This window comes from Dermacentor albipictus, chromosome 7, assembly GCF_038994185.2.
Source record: "Dermacentor albipictus isolate Rhodes 1998 colony chromosome 7, USDA_Dalb.pri_finalv2, whole genome shotgun sequence".
NCBI lineage: Eukaryota > Metazoa > Arthropoda > Arachnida > Ixodida > Ixodidae > Dermacentor > Dermacentor albipictus.
Window position 1 is genome coordinate 28390498 of NC_091827.1, and position 12798 is coordinate 28403295.

General features: G+C 47.2%; 1 protein-coding gene across 2 annotated transcripts in view; it reads right to left on the bottom strand.

The window, feature by feature from the left end:
- Positions 1-12798, bottom strand: part of LOC135917429 (retinol dehydrogenase 14-like) — a 134062-nt gene that overhangs the window by 18214 nt on the left and 103050 nt on the right. The window contains exon 1 of one of the 2 annotated variants that reach the window (XM_065450994.1): positions 7972-8133. The exons of the other annotated variant lie outside the window; for it this stretch is intronic. Coding sequence (XP_065307066.1) covers positions 7972-8000 — 29 coding nt within the window. The 5' untranslated portion in view covers positions 8001-8133. Of the gene's footprint in view, positions 1-7971; positions 8134-12798 lie in introns of those variants that run through there. 2 annotated transcript variants of the gene reach the window in all.

Sequence of the window (12798 nt, forward strand, 5' to 3'; positions counted from 1 at the left end):
CCTGCAAAATTAGGGGCGTAACAAGACAAAAAAAAGAAGAGAGCGTGACGTCACAAAAATTAGTTGTCGCTGTACCGTCACATTTCCTGCAGGCCTAAAACTTTTTCTACGCGGCATAATGTCGCACATTTTCTATTGGAAGCATTGTTTATACGAGCGGGTCGGATTCTAATAGCTGTCTAGCAAATATTCCTGTTCGAAGCGGCAAACAGCGCACAAGTGCATGTCAACTTTAGTCGTCCAGTCGTCTCGTCGGTAATTTCGATTTTCCTTCAAGTATTATCCGCCTCTTCATATAATTCAGCTCAAGCATTAGAATTGCGCTATGTACCGGGGGCGATATTAGACAAAAAAAGAAAGGAGCTGATCACACTGAAATAAAACGCCTCGTATGTGCTTATTTACAAACAAACAGTTTGAGCAGTTTAGAACATATAGCGTAGCACAGCTTGCGGAAGAAGAAGAGAGCCAGAGTAAGCAAGAAAGAAATATGTCAACCAGACGGTCAACCAAGGCACACCTAGCTTGGAGCCGCGAAAACGCTAAAAAAGAAAGAAGAAGAAATGAAGAACCGTTCAAAATAAAATAAAATAAAAACGCGGAAGACGGAGTCTACCGCCACACACACTCTCTCTCTCTCTCTCTCAATCGTCCCAGAAACCAGAACTCCGTCATGGGACGGCCTGCGAGCCAGGAACCGGTTTTTTTGCCGCGCATCCTTCCAAATTTAGCGTCGAAGACTCAGTGCTGCAGTTGCGGTATGTGCGAGAGGTCAGAAAACAATGGGGAGGAGACTAAGTAAGTAAAGAAATAAAGAAGGAAAGAGTGATCGATGTGTGTGCACGCCTGAGTGCAATGCGAGAAGGAAACCAAAAAGGATGAAATATAGCGTACATGCACAGCGATCTGCATACTGAAAAAGAAAAAAAAAAGTTATACAGTGTGTTCCAGCTAGCGTTCGCCGAGCTCTTAAAAGAAAAGATATAGTACAATGGGATTACTCCTGTTAGTGGCCGGTCGGTCGGTCGTCAGTCCTTCTCCGTCACCAGGACAGATTTTTGCGTATACTGTTTACCTGGACAACTAAAGTAAATTAATTAAATAGGCGTCCAACTCTTTGAATTAATAGAGTGACTTCCAATGGCGCAATGTGTCGTTCCGTCCTGAAACGTCTTTTTCCCGTCCTTTTTTTTTTTTTCTGTTCAGCTCGGTAATTACCGCATAATTATTTTCTTTTTTTCCGTGCTCCACTCCTATACAGCTCGCGAAACACGAAAAGCACAGCGTGATTAGGCGCCCGGCACGCCGCAATACCAAAGGTTACTAGAAAGTTATTTGAAGGAAATATAGTTTCGCCCATTAATTAATTATTAAATTATGGGGTTTTACGTGCCAAAACCACTTCCTGATTATGAGGCACGCCGTAGTGGAGGGCTCCGGAAATTTCGACCACCTGGGGATCTTCTAACGTGCACCTAAATCTAAGTACACGGGTGTGTTTTCGCATTTCGCCCCCATCGAAATGCGGCCGCCGTGGCCGGGATTCGATCCCGCGACCTCGTGCTCAGCAGCCTACCATAGCCACTGAGCAACCACGGCGGGTAGTTTCGCCCATCGCCTGACTCCACCTGGAACTGACATGGCTGCTGGTGTTCGAATCAGATATTCCGCTGATCGCGAGCACTCTGGTTACGTTCAGAAACAAAGAGTCAGGTAACCATGCCTTGTGGCACTATCGACTGATTCTATATACGCTGTACAAATAAATGACGGTGCGAATTAATTTACCGATGCAAATTTATTAATTACTTACCTGCTTACTTAATTAATTATTTAGTTAACTAGCAGCTTATCAGACACGCTAAAACTGTTTGGGGTCATCCATTTGAATACAATAGAGCTTTAGCCTGTCTGATACGCCGCTAATAAATAAATGAATTAAGTAAGTAAGAGATTTAGCGTTGCTAACAAGCCGTTAATAATTATTTAATTAACCAACTAGCTAATCAATTAAATGACAATTAATTAATCAATTAATTCTATAGCGGCTTATCAGGCACGCTCAACCTCTATAGTCTTCAAATGGATGACCCCAAGCACTAGAGGTGAGGTGGCCGGTGCAGGGCCCACCCCAGCCAGAAGATCCCTAAGGGCACATTCACACCGGCGACTTGAGGAGGTCGCGCGACCAAGTTGGTCGCTTTGCGAACAGTCGCAAATGGTCGCAAACGGTCGCCTTTCTCGAAAAGCGACCATTTGAGCGAGTCGCTCTCTGCGCGATTTTTCAGTCGCGCGACCGTGGTCGCAAAACTGATAAACCAATCAGCGGCGCACCGGAAGTGATCTTTCGTGTGTCTACATCCGGCCTCCTCCGGTGTCGCATTCAAATTCCGCGTAGATTCCGAGAGTTCTCGCTGAGAACGATAATCTCCGGGATAGCGGCTTCCGGGTCGCGCTCAGCCGGGCTTGCCGGTGTGAACATCAGTCGCCTTCGGTCGCTTTTTGATTGCGAGTCGCAAACGGTCGCGCGACCTCCTCAAGTCGCCGGTGTGAATGTGCCCTAAGAGACACCTCCTCCAACCGAGAAAGTTTGTGGGGAAGGGCGCAGACATGCCAGGGGATGAGGGTACACCTGCCCCCCCTCCCGGAGGGTATACATTTTCGGGCAATGAGAACATGCAGAGCGGGGGTCAGAGGGAAGGGAAAGGGGAAGAGTTAGGGGTGCCGAGAAAGAGATAGGATTGGTGGTCCAGAAGGTGAACGTTGTGATCATGGCCGTGCGCCTGGACCACGGTGTACGAATGTCTTACACCGTGGCCTGGACCCAGTGGACGGTGATGTTGACACGTGAAGACTTGCGGATTTCGTGAATCTGCCTCGCAAATGTGTGACGACTTACTGTACTCGCCAGATTTGGCTTCGCTTATTTCGCTCTTTTCCCAAAGTGAATATCCGTATTAATTTATTCTTCATTTAGAAATTTCTCACGGCCTCTAAACATGACTTATGTGAGGAAGGGACAGTACGCAATGTAATATAAAAAAAGAAATATGAAAGAGAACAAGAACAAGGCAAGCGCTAAATGTAGGCAATGTAACATAGGTTAAATCAATATTGAACATACTTAGTATAATACACTTTTGTTCTTGCGCACAAATAAGCCGTTATTCAATACGTAAATATGAATACGTGCAATGGGGAATTTAGCAGTCACTAGAAACAGTCATAGATGGTTGGTATATCGCGTTTCTAAACGCCTCAGAATCATCAACATCAGTAACACTATCAGGTATAGGTCGTTCCAATGACTGATTACACGTGGCAGCGCAGATGTAATGAAGGCTTCGGTGCGGCCACAAAGACGAGCAAGGCTGCGATGATTGCGAAGCCGGCAAAATGCGCGACGTGGTTGTGATAAATGTATACGTTCACGCTTACTGTAGATTGTTTCATGGAATAAACAGACAAGGGTTATCTTCCTATATGTGATTCCGAGGATGGTGTAGCTATAGCTAGCAAGGTGTTTATCTTGAGTCACACTATAATAGCGCGTACATTATCGAGCGACGAAACGCGCTGGGCGTGGTTTTGTACCGATTTTAGTTTAAAAAAATTGATTACATGCATAGGCGTGGTGAGGTGACCAGATTTGACGATGCAAACTGGAGTTGCGGACGAACCAATGTCAAGTGAGTAAGCTCGCTTCCGTGTTACGCGGAAGGCATCGGGCGCGCGAAGAAGATTTCGTTTTATGCAAAATAATGTGCGTGACGCAATATGCAGTATACGTAACGATACCATCGAAACCCATTTTATCACCAGCACCAACAAGGAGGATTAGCTATGCGTGAAAAAAAAAAGAGAAAAGAACAAACACACAAAAAACAAAGATAGACAAAGGCTGCCTTGAACGTTTGAAGTGCCCTTCTATTGTTTCCGAAGGCCCCCCTCTTTAGGGGAAAAAAAGACCAGTGAAAAAAAAAAAGAAAAACGCTAGCAGCTTCTAGAAAATGATCATGACCACGCACTTTCTTCCTTTCTATATTCGTTTTTTTTTCTTATTGTGTACCGACCACGCTCGATCTGCCTAGACCGTAACGGCGTTAACCAGCGCGAAGCACGAAAGAACCGCAGTGCCAGAGCTTCCTGCTATTCAAACTCACGCAAGGACTCCAGAGTGTCGTTTCCACTCAAAACGCGCAATAACTGGACACAAGCCAAGCCGGAAGACTGCAAAAGTTTCACGCGATTATTCTCGGAGAGTTCAGAAAATTTTCACAGCGCAAGTTGGCATTTCAGAATAGTGAATTGCTGGTCTGGTTGGCGAGACATTTGTCCGAAAGGGAGCGCTAAAGTTGTGTGGAAAGACAAGAAACGGAGACGTACAAAATCAAAGTTCGGAATAAGGGGTCAGAAAGTTTGGTCCTGGGAGTTCACAGTATTTCATTTCTTTTTTTGTTTATTAGCCTAGGTAAGACATTAGGCAGTATAATAGCAAGAGCTTGGTGGCACAACTCACCGCCTCGTTCCAAAGGGGACGCTCATAACATCCATCCATCCATCCGTCCGTCCGTCCATTCATTCATTCATTCATTCATTCATTCATTCATTCATTCATTCATTCATTCATTCATTCATTCATTCATTCATTCATCCATCCATCCATGAAAGAAGAGTCTTTCCTCTTCGTGGGCTCTTTGTTTCCGTATAGAACTTCAGCGCACGAATCCGCACCAAGTTGATACTGTCACTTCGCCGTAATGGTGCAAGGAAAAAGAAACACCGGCTCAACTCTGACCTAAGCAGTCTGGGGGGGCCATACTCACAAAAGGCGCTTGGCGCTAGCGTTGTTCGTAAGCTAAACTTTTAGCCAATACTCATGCTCGATATACTGTTGATTAGCTGAGGTGGCTGGCCCTTCGCAATGAACGCTTACGAAACAAAAGCTTTGCGAATTCGTCCCTCGGTTGAAGCATTGCGGATTGCGTTGTTTCACAGCTGAGTGGCCTTTTTTTCGTGCGCAGTTTGTAACCATTTTAATTTTTGGGTAATATCTTCGGTGGCGGAGGAGTGCAATTTTGACGCCGGAAAGTACAAAACCCGGCCTTGTAGCCAACGCCAATCAGTACCTTGGCCGCGCCTTTGAATATACGGCAGGGCTTCACTCTTCAGTAACATTCGCAAAAAAAAAAGATACTCCAAAGTTGGTACGTCTTTTACTTTGTCAGCTTCCAAGCGGTTCACTAAAAGAAGAAAGAAAATTCCAATTGAGAAAGCTCAAGCTGGAAGGGCAGTTCGTCGACCTATATATGCAGCAGAAGTCCACATCGGCGGTGCATGCAGCCCCAACTCGCGCTTGTATTCTCCCCTGCTTTTTTGTCGACTTCGTTGACCGTGGCGCGCGTTTCCATTAACAATTTTTTCACAATAGCGCTTCATAAGGTGACTTTCAAGGCGGTTATTCGGCAATGTCGCGTGTATTCAGCGGTAGCAAGATCACTACAATGCGTGCCGATCACTACAATGCGCCTTTTCATGAACGCTTTTCACGCCTCTTCAGCAAGCTGCACGCCTTAAAGACGCAGGGCGTGCGCCGCTCTTCAGTCAACCTCTCGCCAACAGGGGTCACTGAGTAAGGTGCCACTGAGGGAAACGACAAAAGACGGAGACGTACAAAAGCGCAGTTCGCAATAGGGGATCAGAAAATTTGGGCGTGGTAGTTCATAGTGTTTTTTTTTCTTTCTTCATTGTTTAACCTAGGTAGAATATTAGGCAGTATAGTAGCAAGAGCTTGGTGGCGCAACCCACCACCCCGTTCCAAAGGGGACGCTCATAACATCCATCCATCCATCGATGAGTGTGCGGCAAACGAGGGGAAAGTTCTGATCTTCGGCAGCACCGGCACTTGGCGCTTCTGGTCTCGGAGGCCATGCGCGGACTTCTCGGCAGTGCAGCTAGATGGTGCGCACTGCGCGTTCAGAATGTGAAGACGTCTGCCCAGCGGTCGATTTAGGCACCACTGGCCTCCTTGAAGCCCTTGGGTTCAGCGAGAGCAGGGGCAAAGTAAACATGTCCGCAACAGGGATCAGTAAGAGGCGATTGGAGGATTGGTGGAAGAAAAGTAAGGAAACAACAAGAAACGGAGACGTACAAAAGCACAGTTCGCAATAGGGGATCAGAAAATTTGGTTGTGGGAGTTCATAGTTTTTTTTTTTTCTTGTTTAACCTAGGTAGGTCATTAAGCAGCATAATAGCAAGAGCTTGGTGGTGCAACCCACCGCCCCGTTCCAAAGGGGACCATCCATCCATCCATCCATCCATCCATCCATCCATCCATCCATCCATCCATCCATCCATCCATCCATCCATCATCTATCTATCTATCTATCTATCTATCTATCTATCTATCTATCTATCTATCTATCTATCTATCTATCTATCTATCTATCTATCTATCTATCTATCTATCTATCTATCTATCTATCCATCCATCCATCCATCCATCCATCCATCCATCCATCCATCCATCCATCCATCCATCCATCCATCCATCCATCCATCCATACGAAGCTGAAGAGAGGAGTCTGGTTGCCGCATGACGCGTTTCTCATCGTTCGCACGCGCCGGCGCATTTTGGAGGCTACGCTCAGGCTTCGCGATGGTGGCGTAAGATGGCGCCAGTTTCTGTTATGGAAGAGCGACAGAGGAATCCCGCTGGAGTACATGCCTCATAAATAGCTCGTTTAGCCTGTAGCAATGCGTTGTCTTGCTATATTGCTTATTTGCTAAACGCATTACCGTCGAGAGACATATAGTGAAATGGCTATTCTGCCGCAATTATTTGCTTGGTGTACATGATACATTACAGCGAAATGTGATATCTTGGGCCCTTTGCGCATGCATGTCGCACAGTTCGAATTACTCTGGTGGTCAGCGCTGGTTAACATAACAGCTACCTTAACCGTTGTAGCAACCAACAGCACCTCTCTCTCTCTCTCTCTCTCTCTCTCTATATATATATATATATATATATATATATATATATATATATATATATTGGAAACTGCCCGCTTCAAACGCCTGTTTGTTTTGACGCTGCTAACAGATTTGCGACGCCGAACCATAAAAGTGGTTTGTTTCTCACCTACATCAGATGGCGCCACAGCACTATATATGCGTTGACCATGCCAAACGGTATAAAGGCGTAATTATTCACTGCATCAATAATTCACTACTGCGCTCCAGTACAGTTAGTGATGTCGGTGACGAGCAAACGCCAGATAGACAGCGAGCAGACAATGTGGCACGGGGGAACATCTATGCTTACGAGGCTCGAAAGAACTACATAGAGGTAACAGAGCCCTGTTGTCACATTAATGTGAACGCAGATTATGGTTACAACGCGAAAGCACTGGTTGCGTCAATCCACCAACAGTGGAGCACTTAGCGATAGGATGGCAAGCAGACGCTGAGCAGAGACGTGGCGCGAGTGAACACATCTTGAGCATTCGGCCTTCCTATAGACTAAGAAATCCTGCGGCGTCCACAGTGCTGCAAGGAACCAGTGAAATTAAGTACAGAAAGCTTCTCTCGTAAAAGTGCCTGACGTGATGCGTAAGGCATACGTATATCGGTAAAAGAATGTTGTCGAGCTCTCCGTATCAACACTGAGCTGTGAACTCCCGGAACACTCAGTCTGGGATACCGTTCACAGTGAACTCTAGTGCACATATTTCGTTGCACTCTATTATCGTCATGGTAGCACGCAAATGCAACCTCTCTCTCTCTCTCTCTCTTGTTTTCCATTTTTCTTCTATGCGAAGTGGCTTGCCGGAGACAAAGCTCCTCCCGTTGAGCGCTCCGCCATTTCTCGAGTCAAAAAAATTTCTGTCCTCTCTAAACAATAGGCTACGATAATGTTGCTGATTATGGCAATGGCGTCGATAATGAACGTAACAACTTGTTTCTCACGTTATCCACTGCTGCGGCGACGTCGACATGGAACGGATGCGTCGGGCGCCGTCCTGTCCTGCCGATCAACCTGGCACCTCCCCCCGTCCGACGCAAATCCTCGCGCCGAAAAAGAAGCCTCCCGAGGTTCGGAAAACGGGAACGCATCTGCACCAGCGCGACGGCGGCGCCAAAGCCACACAGCCTTCGCTGCCTCGGCCGTATAGGGTGAAAGGAGGTCACTGCCACTCCAAGTCTGTTTGAGTACCGACTCGCCGAGGGTACAGTGGCCTAGAAGGGGCAGTGCAGCGGGCGCCGCTCTCCAGGCGACCCTTGGAGCGTCGGCAGTAGCGGCGGCGCTGCGGTCGAACTATCTTCCAAGCTAGCAGGCGAAACTGCTGTAGCGAATGGCGCGCGTTTCGCGGAGGCGTTCATATGATCATATCGCACGCAAGTGCTTTTCTTCAAAATTATCATATGGAAGAGTTAATTTCATATTCTTTGGTTACAGCGAAGAAATTAAATGCAAAGTGCATACGGTAGATACAAAGCACACGCTGAAACGAACTTGGCGTCTCTGTATCCACCACTGAAATGTGGCTGCGGTAATAAACACGTTAAAAATGAAATTTAAACTCGGCAGTGCGATGTCAGTGCACGTTAAAGATCCCCAGATGGTCGAAATTATTCCGGAGCCCTCCACTACGGCACCTCTTTCTTTCTTCCTTTCTTCTTTCACTCCCTCCTTTATCCTTTCCCTTACGGCGCGCTTCAGGTGTCCAAAGAAATACGAGGCAGATACTGCGCCATTTCCTTTCCCCCAAAACCAATTATTATTAAACTCGGCAGTAGCGCGGCGGTTTTAATTGTTTTTATCTAATTAGTTCTTACACTGCACGCTTCCTAACGTTTGGTACAACTTTTCACAAGGATATTGGAGAACTCAAAACTGCAAAATATTAACACCCAGGAGAACTGAATGGTATGACAGAAAGAAGCTGATTACTCACCTTGGATGGTAAATTCATGCAATAATATAAGTGCAGATTGAATCCATCCATGGAATAAACAATTATGAGTCCTGCAATACGCCCACACAAGCAATTTATTCTCAAGAGCTTAACGCCCGCATATGAATGAGCTGCAGAAATGGATCAACACAAACACTGAAGCAGAAGGCAAAGAGGGAAACTTCAAACAAATGGCAGAACAACTGCTTTAGTTTAAGAGACCATGCAAAGGAGGGGTGTTTGCAAGGTTATGTTGCAAGAAAGAAACACAAGGACTCAGTTTGTGCACATGCATGCATGTTTACAATCTGTATAGGTAAGACCTCCACTTAGGTCAACCTGCTGAGCTTGAGGTGCTTGGTCGAGTTACGCTTTTTCAGGAGATTTGATTTGTTGACGCCTTTCACAAAAAAATGAAGCCTCATGGTGATATAAAAGCCTACAATTCGCGGCGTTAGGCTATTTACGTGCTCTTCACATCCAACCTGTAGTGGAGCAGCTTTGTGAATCATCTGCAGAACATCCATAATGCTTTCACAGTGCAGTTTCCGTGTGCTAAAGCAGTTTGTAAAGACGTCTTCTAAGCGTGTGATGAACCTGAACAGTTCGAGTGAGGGGTAGACCAAGCCACCACGGTCGTTGTGCTTTATGTATTCCGCTGCAGCTAAGCGGCGCCCTTCCTGTGCCGGGAGCAAAAGACGGTCGGTGCAAGATGGACACTTGGTTGGCAATACACACTTCTTTGCCACATAACCAGCAATGTGGCATATAAGCCTAGAGTCACTCCTGCTCACGATGTAGGGATGGTCTACAGGATCTCCTGAAGCAGATGAAGGTGCCAGCTTGTCTGTGTAAGATTTCACGATATCCACCAGTTTCTGTTTTGCAGTTTTTTCTTTGTCTTCAACGCTGAGGAGAGAACTGATAGTATCTCCGTCGACGTTGGCACCTGTAACACTTCGGGCGAGGTTATAAAATGACAAGCAGTTAACTGTGAGCAGAAACTGCTGTGGCGTTGGGTGCGCATTGCAGCCTGACGACATCCTTACAATGCCGAAAAAATTCTCAATCTTGTCTTGGCTGAGCCGGGATGTCAGAACATAGCTGAATCCAACCACTTTATTCAGGTAGCCGAGCAGCTCAAGTGTACTAGTAAGTGTCACCCTTAGCCCCTCTGCAGTAGACACACTTAGGAACTGCTGCTTGTCGGCATGAGCCTCCCATAAATTTAGAAAATCAAGCATTTCTTTTATGACTTCCACCTTAGTAGAGGCTGGCCGTAGAGCTTCTGCAGCATATCTGCTAGTCATAACAGCTATTAAAGATTTCATTCGCATAAAAAATTTTTCTGTAGCTTGAATTTTACCACACTGTCTCTCAAGCTGAGTGCGGTACAAAAAAAATGCCTGCAGTGGACCGTGTCCGAATAGCTGAAAGGCATAACTCGCTCTCATTTTCTCAAAATTGTTGGGAGCTAAGTGAACAGTGGTAATACTTGGCATCGCTTTCAAGGTTACCGAATTGCTGTCCAGTTTGAAGGCTTCTTTCACAAACTCCAAAGAAACTAGCCCTTCGGGAGTGTTCAGCGAGGTTGTCAGAAGTCGGTTGCGAACGTTTTTCACGAGGTGAGGAAAATCAGAAAGGAAGTAAAGAAAGCGGCTGCTGTCAACAGGGTGCACAGTTTTGCAGACCACTTCCTTCGATGAAGCATGTATGTTGAATTTTCGCCACATCACTCTGTTCCATGAAGCTCCATCACAGGTTAAGTAGTCCACGAATAGGCCAGCCTTCTCTGCCAAAACTGTAGCCTCCAGCACGATTTTGGCTAATAGGTCACCTCTGACGTTCTCATGACTACCGAATGTCCCAAGCACCTGTGTCCAGCTGCCCACAAGTGGCACAAACAAAACGACAAGCCCGTGATTGCAGGGCAGTGATTCTTGGCCCTTAGGCGTGTACTGCGCCAAATCTACAAAGCCTTCAATCTTGCCTTCATTGCTCACAGTCAAGTGCTCAGAAAGCTTCATTTCGTCAATGACGATACCTCCATGCCGGTGCATATTTTCAAGTTGGGCTACTTTTGTTTTCAACGCGCTCAGCATCTTTTCATTGAAGCCATAGCCAGTTCTGTAGCGAGCAGTGTACTTGCGTATTGTGGTTTCGCTTGGAAGTGCAAGGATGTTTTGCTTCCTCATGTACTGATACAACTTCGGGCTTCTTATCTTGAGCAAAATGCACTCCAGCATCCATTCATTGTTGTATCGCATTCCACATAAACTCTTCCTTTTTGCTGCTTCAAAGCACTGTTTGACGGCAAGCTGCTGTTTTGGAGGTAGTGATCCTATCTTTGCTGCTAATGCTTCTTCAGTACTAGCAGAAGATTCATTTTTCAGTTTCTGAATGTGTTCTTCAAGGCTTCCTAGCCTCAACAAGAGCCTCTTGTTTCTGCGCTTGCATACCTTCAGCTTCCGCTCGGCACTTCCACAGGTATTAGCCGTTGTTTTCCTAAGCTTCTTCAGTCGCGACTGCCGCGTGAGAAGGGCCTTCCTTAAATACTTGCAGCTGACGCAAGGCGTTCCCACCTTCTTCGCGCTTCCTAGGCACTTAATGCTGAAAGCAGACCCACACTTGAACTGCATTTGGCCTTGCAAGTTTGTAGTCAGATTGCTCAACAATGAATCGCGATGGGCAGCTGCTCCTTTACACAAGTGCAGTGCGCACGCTTGACCCAGAACGGTTTCCACATCCCACACAGTAACTACCACCGCCTCTCCTACGAGCTTCCCGAGCACAAACGTTCTCGAGCTGAAAACACCATCGCTGTTTACAGTGAAAAACACTGCCTTTTCTACGCTGACCTCCCCTGTGCCGGCGTTCAGGGCGCAACACGTAAAACACGCACCCTCAGCGTTACGTAGCTCATGAAACGTCCAGTACTTATCTGGCAGTCTTGCTTCTTTCAAGGAGGCAACTGTTACAACGGCGCCCTGGCTTGTCGTGGGCTCGTCCAAGACATCAGGCTCGTCAGTAGTAGACAGTCGTGACTTTTTCCTGGGCACGACATCGTCTGCAGATTTCCTGTTCCTTTCATTTCTTTTCGCAGGTAAGCGCTTGCTTAAATATGAGGGAACGTTCGGTAGAATAGTTGGAACGGCGTCCGGTGTGAGCGTCGGGATCCCGCGCGGAATTCGCACCTCCGTGCCGTTAATACAATGAACATAGTCCCTGACGATGAAATGCTTCTCGAAATGCAACTCACAAACAGCACAATCAGGTGTGAGTCTCCTGTCGTCTCTGCGAAGGTTGCGTTCCCACACGCTTCTTCTCTCCGGGTCGGCGGGTGCTTTGAATAACGAGAGTTTGGCCGTTTGCTTGATCCGGGAGTATCCTGTGTTGCACCCCGGTGCGAAACAATGGTTCAGGCGTTGCTTCTGAGCCATTCGGGCGTTGTAGAAGCCCACATTCACACACAAAGAAACGAGAAACACCGCCTAACAAGCACAGCAGTCGTCGACCCCCACGTGCAGACGGCGATCACATTCAAGATTGGTCGACTGCAGCGCCGCCGCTCCGTTCGCCACCACCGGAGTCAGGCTACTCAATGCGCCGCCGCCTCCGCTCGCTGCACTGCCCCTTCTAGGCCACTGTACCGAGGGGTGGGGAACAACGCGGCGACTCGAGCGAGACCCGCATGGGCGAGAGCACGGTGTTAGAAGTGGGCGAGAGCGGTGACGGCCGACTCTTCCAGCCACTCCACTTATGCGCGCGGACGCCACAACGCGGCGCCTTTTGGATTGTGCGCGTTAAAGTCGGTGGCCTTGAGAGACCCCTGCTTCGC